Raw genomic sequence first — 15085 nt, 5'->3', positions numbered from 1 at the left:
ACCGTCTAAATGTAATTATCTAACAGAACAGTACTAAATCGACATTAGTAAGTATAATCGTCGATTAATATTTGATGGATGTAATTTCGATAAGTTCAATCTTCATCGCTATTGTCGTAAAATTATCGTAGTAAACACAGATTATTATTTACGGTAACACAATCTAATTCAAGTTACTCCAATAAAAATCAATCTAATTCAAGTTACTCCAATAAAAATACAATTTATATAATCTTATATTTATAAATTTAAATTATTTTATATATAGGCGTAATCAACTCTCTAAAATCTTTGGAGTGGAATTCCACTCTTTTAGATAAAATTCCACTCCAAAAAATTTAGAGAAAAGATATCTCTGAATCATCATGGGAATAAGTACGTGACAGTAATAAAAAATAAATATGTCGCACTCTCGCAAGAAAAGTGACACGAATCAAACTTTTTTGATATTTGATATTATGTGCGGATAATTATTGTGCGCTGAGAAAAAATCAAAATATTCAGAAACAAATACTATTTATGATGTGTGTTTTCTTCTTTCTTTATCTTTCTATGGTTATATAGCTTCTATATTTCTTGGTTATAACTGTTACGAGTAAATTTGACTGTGATGATACATCATACATTTCTGTATTTCTGAAATGCATCGTTTTTTTTTATTTTAATTAATTTATTTTGTAGAAATAAAAATTTATTTCAGTGAAACGTAACATTATATCTCACAAATAGTTTCAAGCATCCTTTTCTGATTGTTGTACTTTAAATATATCCGTCTTCAATTAGGAAAAGCGATAAAAGTTAAAAACAAATATTTTCTGCACAAAAATAAATAGATTGAAAACGGGTAAAATAACATAAATAAAGAGAGATAATTTTTAGAAGTCCAACATAACATTATAACAAAATTAATATCTACATTACTTCTAGAGAACCTGAAAACAATTTATGATTAGCTCTAAGTTACGTTTAATACTGCTGTAAGTAATAAAATTTTAAATACGCAATTTTCTTTCCTCTCTCCTGAATAATTATATATTTTTTATAATTTTATTTATTTTTACAATTTTATATTTTAATTTGTGTCACTTTTTTGCGGGAATATGATATATCTCTAGCAATTATATCTCAGGGTCTCTCTTTAACGTTTCAAGGATGTTTCGACTGTACAAAACCAGCTAAATGATATCAAAATTTAAAAAAACTGCAGACTCCTTATTAAGATTTATTCTTTCTTTTTTTAATCAACGATAAAAAATTTTAGCTATGCATATTCGAATTTTAGCGTTGAAACCAACTGAAGACTAAAGCAACAAAAAATTTAGATAATGCAGCGAAAATGATCCTATTTTAGATAAATAACTTTTAAACAAGCAAGTAGATCCAAATAAACTTTTATACGAATATTAGATTCTTATTAATATATGAAAAAAATTTGATTTCATTCGTAATGCTTCTTCATCAAATATACACAAGTATAAATGCAATTTTATATAAGAATCAAGAGTAAACAACACTATTAAATCATACTTAAACGTTTAAATCAATTTTGAAATTAACTACAAAAAACAAAGCAACGAAAAACTTGTGTAGCGAAAATTATATTTGAGGTAAATAACTTTTAAACGAACAGGTGGGTCCAAATAAACTTTTACACGGTTATTTATCAGACTCATATAAATATATGTAAAAAGTTTGATTCAATTCGTAAGAATCAAAAGTAAACAAACAAATACACAACTTTTAAACCAAATGCAAAGAATAAAGGAACAAAAAAACTTCGCTTATACAGCGAAAATGTAATCAAGTGCTCAAACATAATGATAGAACGATCTAAGAAAATTTTTATATTTTTGATAGTGCTTTGAGATGTGCGATACATCCTTGAAGCCGGCAAGTAAATTAACAACACACGTACGCAAACAGAGAGACAATTTACGTGTCACATCAAAATCTGAGAAGGTCACACGGCCTGCAATTTCCGAGTGATCTTTGTTAACGAGTTCTAATCGATGCATGCATGCTCTTTTTCCCCGCTACGCAGAATCCGCGACGGCGATCTTTCGCGATTTCGATCTATGCGCTGTACCCGCCTCTCCGTCTCGCCGCGCCGCGCGAGCGTCTCCTGGCACCACTGCCACTCCGCTCCGCTCTATTCCGCTCCGCGCCGCTGGCTCGCTCGCTCGCTCGCTCACTCGCACAACGCGAGATGGGTGTGCCATGCTCGCGAGAGCGAGCTTCCTGTCAATCCTATGCGTGTTGACAGAGCATCGGAAAATCCACACCCCCGTCGCCGGTCGCCGTCGCGCCGTCCTTCGTGACGGAATCAATTGTCCTCGTCACACCGCGGCGCGGCGCGGCGTGGCGTGGCGTAGCGTGGCGTAGCGCGAGGCGACGCGACGCGACGCGACGCGACGCAACGTACAAACGTACAACGTTAACGTCGACGTCGACTACGTTGGCACTCACCTCGCGCTCGAATTTGAGGTCCCGAGCTACGACGATGCTACTACCGACATGCCTCGGCCTGCCGCCGTTCGATGTTGACCGTCTAGGCGGGCCGAGTTTCACGGCGACGACGCGTGGGGACGTGTTCGCCGCAGCCGGGACGGAATACGAAAGAGACGGACGGAAGAGGAAAGAGAGAGAGAGAGAGAGAGAGAAGCAGAAGGTGGTGTCGGCACGTCGTCTATGTATCTCCCTCTCGTATACGAGACACGAGAGTACGCGTGCACCTGGTACGCGAGGCACTAGACACCGCGAGACACACACACATACACACACGACGCTCGTCGCTCCCTCGCTCGCGCGCCTCGTAATGGCAGCGACACGACAGTCGCAGCAGCTCCGGGACAGTTCATGCACGCATGCAGGCAGCCAGGCAGGCAGGCAGCAGACGGAGCCAGACACGCGTTCGCACACGCACGCACGTAAGCACGCACGCACGCAGGGCTCCCGTGCCGTTTCTCGTTGCCGCCGGCTACGCCCAACGCGGTCGATCACGGCTCCGTCGCGGGCGCGATGCGCGCGATGCATCGCTGGGGACGACCGCGACGAGCGATCGCGGGGAACGGCGGCGACGGCGCAGCGGTGCGATGCGCCCGACGTCGACGGCGCACTCGGACGGCGATCGAGTACCGTGCGCGGGTTTGGTTATCCCACGCCGCGAAGGAAGAGGAGCGTTATCGCCGGAACGTACCGAAACGACGCTGCGAAACGACGGCTCGCGCTGTTCGCGGCAGACCCCAACGTTGTTACCCGTCGCACGACGCATTAGCACTGACTACTAGTGCTACTACGGCGGCACACTGCTGCCAACGCGGCGGACGTGAACTCTGGCCGGCCTGAATCACGGCTGCGCCACGGCCAGGGACGTGCTTAGCGCGCCCGCGGCCCTGCGGTCCCCCGACGACACGACCGATGCACAGTGGGGAAAAAAACATGATCGAAACTAATATTGCAATGTATTACTATCGATTTTATATTTAACGATCAAATTAATTAAAATACACATATAAATCGTGAAATATACATATAAAGTATGTTCAAATATCATAGTCAAATTAATATTACAATATATGTTACTATTTACTCATATATTTTATTTTACCGTTGTTAACATTAATTTTTTATTGGTATTTATAATATGATTAATATTTTACCAAATTTACGTATATTTTATGATTTACATGTATATTTCAATATTTTATAGTTAAATATTAATTAAATATTAATTACGTATCAAAATATAACTAAAACATAAACATTTCGTAGATTGTTCTATTATTACGTTTGAGTAAAGTTTGAACATAATTCTCTTATTGGTTTATTTAAGTTATTTAATGTTTTGTTTACTTTTGGTTCTTATGTAAAATCGTGTAGCGTTTCGAATTAAAATAAATTTTTTACACGTGTTACTAAAACTCCAATAAGTATTTATGCAAAAGTTCACTTTGATCCACTCACTTATTTAAAAGTTATTTACCTCAAACTGCAGACAAGACGGTAATTTTCGCTGGATTCACTATAAACTTTTCATTATTATTTTCTTGAAGCTGTTTTCTTCTTTTTAGAGTGAAAATTCAGACATTCACAATTAAAATTTTTTATCGTTGATCAGGAGAAAGAAAGAATAAACCTTAAGAAGTCTGCAGTTTTCAAATTTCGACTTTTAGTCGATATCGTAGAGTTGAAATATCTTTAAATTGCAATATTAGTTTTGATTGACACGTTTTCTTTATTCTTTTTCTTTTGTGTGACGGCGTGTCTCTTGATTCTTCCATTTCTTGAAATCGCGAGAAACGCCCCGTCGAATGACGTTTTCGCCGACGCGTGCGTTTTGATGAGAAACGTCTTCGGATCTGAATTGCGCGCATATTACAAAACAATAACTCACAACGTCAAGATAAACACAAGACGATAAAGCCGAGAAACTTTCGATAAAGATAGATAATTCTCTCTTATCGATTCTTATTATTGAATTACTTATTTCGAAATAAATACAAGTTTTGTATTGCTATGTTTTCCTATGGACCTTCAAGCTTACGTATTAAACTTTGACTTTCTCAAACGAAATACGTACTGATACGTAGGCGCCAAGAAAGCTTTTAGAATAAACTCATTTCGGAATTTAGTTCATCCGAATAAAGTCCAAGTGACTCATCTGCTTTCGTCTTAAAAGTGTTATCCGCTGATAACGAAATATATTCCTCGTTTCGTTTGACGTGAAACGCTCGACCCGATTCGCGCGTGCTTACATCCGCGTCACTCCGTAAACTCGTCGAACAATAATTTTCGTTTGAGTTGAGATCGACACTCGGTCGAGAACCAACACGACAGCGCGTTGAAAATTCCATACTTTAATTAATTGTATCACTGGTGCGTACACGACGCATTCAAGACCCGGGCCTCCCCCAATCGTCGTAAATTTATATGATCGCCTAAAGAGAAAAAGGAAGAGAAAAAGAGGAAGACGTAACGATTTTATTGAGAGTTTCTTTTATGTAATAACGAGTGATTTTATCATCTTCTCGGGAGGCGTACATAATTCCACGGCAACGGCCATTATATCATAGCGCTGGCGATACTCATTGGCGTATTGACAGCGTTTCATCTCATTGTCACTCTACTCCGCCATTGTTCGGCGTCGAGGCTTGGTGTTGACGGTGCTGAAATGTAAGCCGGTCGCTATCAACCGAATGGGATGACAGCATCGATGATAAGAAAACCGTCGAGCCATCGCGCAGTCACGCGTCTTGAAAGGGTTCGGCTTAATTGACGATCGATTTTGTGACGAAAAGACGCAAAGTGGAAATTTTATATCGCGAAATGCGATCGTAAATCAAACATCGATTTGCAACAGTAATGTTGATAATGATGAACATTGCTTTCTGTCTGTCTCTCTCTCTTTCTCTCCCTCTCTCTCTTTCTCTCTCGTAATTCCGAATGTGATCGTCTCAAAATTAGCTTATCTTATATTATAATGAATTCGGTCATTCACACTACACTGCTTAATAAATGGATTAATGCTTGAAGTTACATATAAACAGGGTTGGATACGGGAATATATTTTTTTAACTAAATTTTTTAATTAAGTTAAGGTTAATGGTTTATAAAATTTAGTCATGTTAAAAGTTACATGAACACACAAAGATTTACTCAATTAAATGTTACGTGTTAAGAGTAAATTAAATAGAGTTAAATTAAAGTTAATTTTAAAAAACAATATTCACATTAAATTAAAAATTTATAATTTTATTAAGTTAGATTTCGAAACAATTATAATATGGAATCAAACAAATTTAGTATTTTATTTGTAAGTTAAGTTTGTATAAAACAATAAAAAAATATTGTTTTTTTATATTTGAATGTATTTTTTTCTTTTATAATTTTCTTTCACGTGGATAAATGTTTAATTTAAGAAAAAGTTAATAAATTAAAATTATGTGTTTGAAAAATAATTAATTAAAATTAAAAATTAAATCGTTAAAAATTAACTAAGTTAAGTTAAAAGTTATTAACTTTTTAAATTTATTATTTAATTTTTTAAGTATTTATCACCCAATCCTGCATATAAAATATGTAAATCAGTGGCATAATATAAAACACTTTGACAATGAAATAATACATGTATTCTATTAAATAATGTGACCGATATCATTATTGGGTATTTAATCATTTAAAATATTTATCTATTTATTCTTTTACATTTAACTTTGCAAACTTTATATATAGCAGCTTATAGTGCACTAATTTGACGTAATGCAATTCGATTGAATTCGATAAACATTGTAAAAGTTGAATTCAAAGATCTAAATTCGTCTCTTAGTCGGAGATGAACACACGATGCAAAATATTAATACTACATTGAAGTCGTGAAATTTTAAAAATATTTTCTTGTGTTATACATTTCAGAGTCTTTATTCAACGCAGATTTTTCAATACAAATGAATTTAATTCTGAGAAAAATTTCAGAGACATTCTTTGAATTTTGTTTCACATCTTTCTTTTCATTTCCTCGAAAAATTTTCACTTCAGTCAGACGAGTAAATTTATGTTCAAAGGAAAATGAAAAGAATCTTTTGAAGCTTTTATCCGCTACTTTTTGTTGTACAGAACTTTGAAACGACTTGTTTCTCTATACCTTAATTTTTATTTCACCCTCAGAGAACTTAAAAGTAATTTTTGTGGAATTTCTCGTGAAATGTATGTAGACTCACGGTTCCCTGCATTTAAGCTATTAATTTTCTGTTTTCTTTTCACGTTTAAAAGCCACTCCAACTTTGATCAATGATTAACTACATTAGCTGTTGCCAACATTTTGTATTTTTTACTCTTAAAAAATTAATAATGCCGTCTACGTTAAAACTATACAATATGTGAGATACTTTGATCGTTCAAATATAGATTACAAAGAGAAAAGAAGAGAATAATCTTGTTCCAATGATAAACTGTTTTATTTTCCATGTTGGCAATTCTGCCGATGTAATCGTCGATTAAAGTTAATCGGAATTAGTCAAAGTGGTCCTAATTATACGTTTATTTCGTTTCAAGCGCAGAGTGCAGCGTGGTGCAAGGAACGGACGTTTTGACTTTCCTTCTCTGCCAAGGGTGACGATCTCAGTGCCGCACCTGAATATTCCATGGGCCCCGTCGTAAAACGTCAAGTACGTTCGTGATTAGGTTGGCAGCGGTACCGGACGGATGGTGCCGCTTGGGAACGGTAGAAGGGAGAGGGAAAGGTCGCATGACCGCAAGTGCAGCTGCACCCAAAGACTTGTGTATGGTTTAACATAGCGGGGCGGCCGGAGGCCAAGCAGTTAGAGGCATTAAGGTATGTACCAGCACTCTGCTCCAAATGCAGCCACGCGTTGTGGCGCACAGATCCGCATGCTACTTTCCTTACGAACAGCAACTGCCTTTTGCTTTCTTCGCTCAACCCCTCCACTCTTTTTCTCCCCCTCGGCTGCCCCACCACCGACCCGGGGCAACGGCGCGATTGCTCGATTTGTGCTAGCTACGTTTTACAATACAGGGCAGACCGACGAAACTTTCGTACCTGGTGTGATGAGAACCGAGAACCCAGGTGTCGCGAATTATTGAGTTAATGATGACTCATGTGTGAAAGAATGCATATGTCACGCGTGAAATATAGAAAAAAATATATGTAAAGATGGTTCTTGCATTTTTGCAACGTGTTATTGCTCGAAAATTGAACTTTAGGTGAGACGTGGAATCGGTTTCCCCTCAACGAAAATACGGCGTACGTTTCACGGACAATTAAACGCGTTCATAATCACGCGATGAAATTGCCCGACTTCCTTCCGGCGGGAGTTCTTTTTTATTTTGACATGAGAGTTTAAGGTCCATTTATGCAGCCAACATGCATTTAAAGTACATTAGTGTCAACTTCTTTGTGTAATTTCCTCTACTTTTTACATACACGCACAGATTAGAGTAAATCAAACCATTTTCTTTGTGGTGGCATAGATTTCGCGTTTCGTACGCTCAAGCAAATAGTCACGTAGATTCATTCGAAAAACTTGCACGAATATGTGTGAATATGTGTACGAGTAGAGCATTTATTAAGTCATTGATAAAAATAGCCCAGCCCAATACACATAAATGACTATTATGTTATCAGAAGACATATATATGCTGTATTGCTCGCTATTTTTGCAATGCAAAAATGTAGGAGGAAAGCGACGAAACTACAAGCAACAGCTCACGTGTTAAAGAATGCATGTGTCACGCGTAAAATATAGAAAAATATATGTAAAGATAGCTCTTGCATTTTTGTAACGTGTTATTGCTCAAAGATTGATCTTCAAATAGGACGTGGAATCGGTTTACCCTCAATGAAAATACGACGTGTATTTCACGGGCAATTAAAAATTTACAAGTAACAACTGGACGTAGATTTGTTTTCATAAATAATTTATTCCCCTTTAATATTACATTAGTTTCAACTGTACTTAGGCTTCTCAGCTAGCGGAAACACTTAACAATTATTTTAAACGCGTATTAATTAACAAATTTATATCGCGATCAACTTACATTTAGTAACTTATTCCTAGATTTAGTAAACTATGACATATTATATATTATAAAAAATAAGAGAAAGTGTCATTTCTCAGTTCAAGCGAATGTTGATGTTTAATAATTTTCATAACAATTAATTATTAAATATATTTTTCTACAAAATCGCGTACCGATATGATTGTCGGATTTAAAATGTAATCGTAAACTAAAAATAATATCTTAAATTAATTTGATTGTCAAATTTAATAACGACGCTATATAAATATCTAAAAAAATTGTAAAATACTTGTTGCGAAAAATATTAGCCTTTTCTCCCCTTACGATTATACTATTATGTATATTCTATACAGGCCTGCGTAAGTTAATATATTTTTCTAACTAAATTAAGTTACAGCTATAGCTCATAAAATCAATTTTATTATGTTAAAAGTTGCATGAACAAAAAACTAACTCAATTAAAAGAGTTACGTTAAGATTAAAGTTAATTTTAAAAAACATTATTTATATATATATTAAAATAGAAGTTTGTAATTCTTTGTAGTTAGATTACTCAAAACAATTATAATCATGGATCGTCAAATTTTGAATATTTTATTTTTAAGTTTATTTTAAATAACAAAAAAATATTGCTTTTTATGTAGACATGTATTTCTTCTTTTAATTTTTTTTTTCTTTCACATAGATAGGATTAAAGTTAGTAAATTAAAGTTTGTGTTTAAAAAATAACCGAATAAAGTTAAAAATTAAATCAAGTTAAACGTTATTAACCTTTTAACTTTATTATCTAACTTTTATTTTAACTTTTCAACCGATTAGTACCCAACCTTGATTATATGTATTATAATTGCAAATGATCGCGGATCGCGGGAGAAACGTGTTTCGCTCTTTCCCTCTATGAATATTCGTGGGAGATCGCATTCCGCGTCGATTACGGGCAGAGGCGGACTTTAAATCGCCGCCGTGCGATCGCGATTCGGCGTGCTATGACGCGCGTGTCGCCGCCGCAAGATTATGACGCGCGACGCACTGCTGGCAAGTGGGAACAGTCATGCATGCCTATGCGACGACGTAAACACTAATGAGCATCGTACGCCGTTACTGTATACGCGGAATTAATGGGTTTTCGATCGTAGGGGTTTCGCGACGCGGCTCGCGCTGACTCATTTGCCTGTGATTGCGCTAAAATCGATATACGTACAACGCGCCTGCACGTATTGACAGCGTATACCTGTCCGCCAGCACTATTCTTAATGCTGGAAATTGTTATTTCAGCAAATCTATAATCGAATGAACGTGCGCGAGCGAATAACAACAACGCGATACGCTTATTTTATTTAGATTAAATCCGAGATTAAATCCAACCGTGGAGTCGGATAGTGAATTCAAGCTTTTAGACTACCTGTAATTAGTACCACAGAATTTTCTCTCTTTCTCTTTCTCTCAGAATAGATTTCTAATTATGTTTCATGTCGATTGAATATTTAAATTTACACAAACGTACATTAAAATACACGTAATATATAGAATTATAAAATTAGCCATTTTGAAATAAGCCATTCTCATGTGAATTATATAAATAAGCGTTCTAAGTAAGCTGAATTTGATTTTACGCTTGAATTTAATCTAAATTTATCGCATTCTGCTTTGCTCGTGTCCACTTCATTATCTATTAATTATCTGGATCGATGAAATAACAATTTCAATGGTGCTATTGTGTTTTATCCCGTGGCTGTTTATATAGTCTTGATCGCGAGGAAATTAAAAGAAAGAATGAAAGATTGTTAATTCCATTATTAATACCGTGTTTATTGCATTGTTACGTCTATTCATTGCTCTCAATTACCTTACCTACCTATTCTATTACCTACTTAACTACTTTCTATCACAAGCGCATACCATGCAATTATATATTCACGATTGTTCCTTGCCTTCTGCCGTACATATTCATGACTGTTACTTATCCTCTATCGTACGAGTCATTAAATTAAACTCAGAGACTGCAGTGTATCTTCCGCAAAAAGTACCATATATATTCGTTTTGTATTAGATCTCCAGAATGGGAGGGAAGAGAAAGGAGAAGGGAGAGAAAGAGGAATCATACATCTGCGTTTATTATAAATCATACAATTATACGATGATGTTTAATAGATTAATAATTGCGCATTTTCTCTGATCTTTAAATAAGATTATATCCTAGAAAGGCTTTTTTACATTACAACAATACTACTGTTATTAAAGCGTAGTATCTCACATAAACAAAAACATATATACTCGTATCTTTTAAATTTCTAAAAAATGTATTGCGAGATGTCTCGCATTTAAAAAAAAATTAAAAAAAATCTTTTAACTTTATTTATAAAAGATACGTAACATTTTGGGATATCATTAAGATATTTTTTATAAATCTAAAACACATCGTATGCAATAATTATTTTAAACATTTCTTTTGACAAGTCTTTTAGGCACAGGGTAACTATTGGATTATGTTGAAAGTAAACTGTTCTAATTTTTCTTTTCAATGATCATCTTTTTTTTTACAGTTTTTATTAGAGTTTAGAGTGTTAGCATGAACGTACCAAAAAAGGGTTTCTCGTTGAATGCTTCTATAATAGAGGCAAAAACTGTATAAGCATATTGTACATTCTATAAATATGTAAATATAAATCTAAAGAAACTTCAAATGAAACTACATTTAGAAAGTACGATTTTTTCACTCTCCATTCCTTAGAACCGTGCTACAAATCTTACACATTGTAGTGAATATTTGAGATTTTATTTTAAAATATTTTTTTCAAGATTATCAATAATTTTGACATGTATAGTACGTTGAATAATCGTAAAAACGATTTATTTGTTATCTTGCAATACAATAGAAGAAACAATAGATGACGTCAGAGAATATTTTGAAGAAATTTCTCCGAATTTCTCCATTTAGAAAGTTGCTCGGGTCATGGGTTTGAAGCGAGAAACTTTCTGAAAGGTTTTGAGAGACGTCGTCAAAATGTATCGGTACAGAATCAATGCGCATCAAATTTTAACAGCTATTTATAAAAAAATTAAATTTTGTAAAACGATAATTGACATATTTGAGAATGAGGAATTTGATGAAAAGCATACTAATTTTGAGAAAATAATATAATATAATAAAATAATTAATATATGAAAAGTAAAGTCCAAATAAAACAAGCGAGCAATTAGATATTAAAATAATAATGTCTTCAATCTTTAACAATAAGTGGATGACGTTTCGACTTCACAGAGTCCTTTTTAGCAGGCATATAAATTGATTTGATAATAAAATAAAAACATATTAGTTTCACTCATGGAAGCCTGGAATAGATTTCTTATACTCATCCAAATTTAAATCCGTATAATTTTTTTCTATGGAGTTATACATTAAGGATGACAAATTTTAGTAAACAATTATAAAACACTGATGAATTTAAAGCTCAACAAAACGTATATAATTGAGTGCATTTTGATGAAACCAAGCAGAATTTCTGATTATTTACAATAGGAGTCAAGATTTTATAATTAGAACATTTGACAGACTTTACTATAATCTGGTAATTTCTACAAAATTTCTAATTTGTCCGTTTTTGAATAGACGTACTGGTTGAATCTATCAGATTTCTAAATAATACAATGAAACAACTCTTTTTCAGTGAAAGAGTATTCGAAAATGCACTTACGCAATTTTTCTAAACATGTTTTATTAGATATATTTAAAAGTTTTGAAAACAGTTGCAGTTCTGTGCTAATTATCCATCTTCCAACAACATTCCGAAAACATATATTATTAAATCATACGAGCAAACTAATTTATAGCACTTTTTTTATAATTAATTCATACATTGAAATTATTAGAATATAAAGTTTTTTTTATATATATAGTAATAAAATAGGCCTGCTTTATAAAATGTTTTACCCGGCATTTCATTCGGACCACTCCTTGTTACAAAATAATCATTTACTCTCAACACAATTCCAGTGATCACTCTGCCTTTTAAAAAATCTACAAAATTAATTTCAACAAAATCTCTTTAGACATCTTGTAGAAGTAGAAATCTTAAAGACGTCTTTAACAAAATATCATTTAGATGTCAATAAGATCTCGATCTCCATCGCTTCGGCTGTCCCATCCCGATTCCTAGCGGCACCGTTGTGACGTCATCGGCGAATTTTCGACCATCGTATATTTACGAGATATGCGCGGATCTGTTTTCGCCCGGTGGCATAACGGCCGTGAATCCTGAGAGATGCGAGAACCGGCCGAGCGCCGGCGACTTCCTGGAATGCTCCACGCTTTCTACTTGCGACGGGCTTAAATATCTCGGCAAACGTATAGCGATACGTCATCGACCGGCACGGCACGTAAACGAGGGCCGAACGTAACGAGTTTCCCCCCTTCACGGACGTCCGTCCCCTTTCTAGGATGCGATAACTCTTTTTTTTTCCTAAGTCTTTTTATCGTCTATAGTTTCTTTCTTCTCTTTTTCTTCTATCTAATCTTCCACTTTAGTTCCCGCGAGAAACTTTCACGAACTGCCGCCGCCGCCGCCGATGCCCCGTCATCGTCGGCATTTCGGTCAGGACGTTTCGCAGCGGCGAATTACTAACCCAGATAGTCGAATCTGTCGAAAACAGAAGTTTTGCGAAGTGTCCGCTGCAAGTTTTGCCGACTAACGTCAAACGGAATTGTGTTTAATGGCGCACTGTCAACAGACTCTGCGGTTCCCCAGCTATTTGAATGTTATATTTCATTTGAATGATTGCGAAATAATAGATTTCCCGCTCGGTTATTGCTGGCGGTCTGTTGACTTACGTCAGTAGACTGCTGGCAGAATGGTTTAACTGCGGACGCAGTTGACGCCAATCTACCGCGATATTTCGCGTTCAAATTTGTTGGCATATTATTAACATCACTGGGAATCTAACAAAGTGGAATATTACGATCCCATTTGCCGTTCTTCATCACTCGCTTGCGCAATTTTTTCTGACAAAAATTGCAACACCTTTGGTCGCGATATTCATCTAAATCACGATCTATCTAGATCGCTTTTTCTTTTTTAAAATCTAATTCGACAGATGCTGCTTCCTCTTAAACTCGTCTCTAATAATTTAAAATCTCTCTAAACGGGAATACCACCTGTTCTTAAATGCACCCGGCAATTTGGTGCGGTTGTAACGCAAAGTTTGCAATCGTCGACCATCACGCGAGAGTCAGACGAGAGTCTTGACCCTGCGCCAAGTGCAACGACAAATGGATTGGCGCAAGGGCGGTCTGTGAACCGTCCAGCACAACAAGTAAGCCCCTCTGGCTTACATCATTTTTATTCGCCTTTTGGGCACAGACGGCTGCTACAAAGAGGTTTATTTCGAGCAACATTGTTCAGACGGGCCACCATCTCGTGCTCCGCTTTTGATTAATATATGTACGTGTATATCTCTTCTGTCCCGGAACTCTATCTGTTGAAGTTCATTCCTTAAGAAAAAGTGTTTCGATAAACTGTAATAACTACATCGCAGTAACTGATATTTAATATTACTGATAGCATTTGCAATATCATCAGTCATTGATACAGTTAATCACACAGTAAATGAAAATTAATTAATACAGATAGAAATAAATTTATTTCAACATTTTTGAATTTGCGCTTCAGATTTTTCGAATCTATTTGAATCTAAAAATAATATAATGCGAACATGAATCCATCCGAATTCAAAATAATGAATAGCGCACTTCGTATTTCAATCCATTTGAATCCAAAAATACACTTCGGAACTCTACATAAAGCGCGAACTCGAAAAAATTAAAATAAATCGTAATTTTCAATTCATTTGAATTTATTTATGTTTATTGAAACATTTTATCTTAAGGGATTATTTGATAGATGGAAAGAAATTAGATGTATCGAGAATGTGCACAAATACCTTACAAATTTGCAATTTTATGCTTTACACAATTCAATAACAATGTATTAAAAAATAATGCCAATTTATATTTCCAAACATCTTAGCAAACGAAGATGAACTGAAATGAATTAAAAATTGCGATTCATTTTAATTTAGTCGAGTTCGCGCTTTCGAGTCTCGGAGTATTTTTGGATTCAAATTGATTGAAGTTATGAAATGCGCTATTCATCATTTTGAATTTGGATAGATTCGTGTCCTCAATATATTATTTTTGGATTCAAATGGATTTGAAAAATCAGAAACGCGAATTCGAAAACGTCGAAATGAATTTATTTCTGCCTATTTCAATTTATTTTCATTTGTTAGGATTGATGTTTTTCGATTAGACAAGACTCGAGATGAAAAATAAATCTTTACGACTGCACTTAAAAACAAATACCAGAAAATAAAATGTACATACAGCGTTGATGATGTTTCTCGATTTACGATGAGTTCAGGGACTTTTGGTGCATTCCAGAGTACAAAGGAACTATTATTATCGCGATACGTCATTATTCTGACTCAAACGGAAGGCTGCAAAAAGCGTAACATGTTAAAATAGAACGAAATCAGTTGCCGACGTCCTCCCTCC

General features: G+C 35.3%; 1 protein-coding gene across 8 annotated transcripts in view; it reads left to right on the top strand.

The window, feature by feature from the left end:
• LOC105201125 overlaps positions 1-15085 on the top strand; it is a 38783-nt gene that overhangs the window by 17747 nt on the left and 5951 nt on the right. For 2 of the 8 annotated variants that reach the window (XR_005576235.1, XM_039456919.1), the window contains exon 3: positions 7056-7330. Coding sequence is in view for 2 of the 8 variants with exons in the window: in XM_039456919.1 (XP_039312853.1) it covers positions 7056-7111 (56 nt within the window). In the remaining 6 variants the exon portion in view is untranslated. Of the gene's footprint in view, positions 1-2803; positions 2928-3334; positions 3462-3934; positions 5359-7050; positions 7331-15085 lie in introns of those variants that run through there. The other 6 variants (XR_005576234.1, XM_039456926.1, XR_851007.3 and 3 more) reach the window with 5 other exon arrangements.

The sequence above is a fragment of the Solenopsis invicta genome, chromosome 1, assembly GCF_016802725.1.
Source record: "Solenopsis invicta isolate M01_SB chromosome 1, UNIL_Sinv_3.0, whole genome shotgun sequence".
Lineage (NCBI taxonomy): Eukaryota > Metazoa > Arthropoda > Insecta > Hymenoptera > Formicidae > Solenopsis > Solenopsis invicta.
The sequence above is the reverse complement of the archived record's forward strand: the minus strand, read 5'-3'. Positions and strand labels throughout refer to the sequence as shown.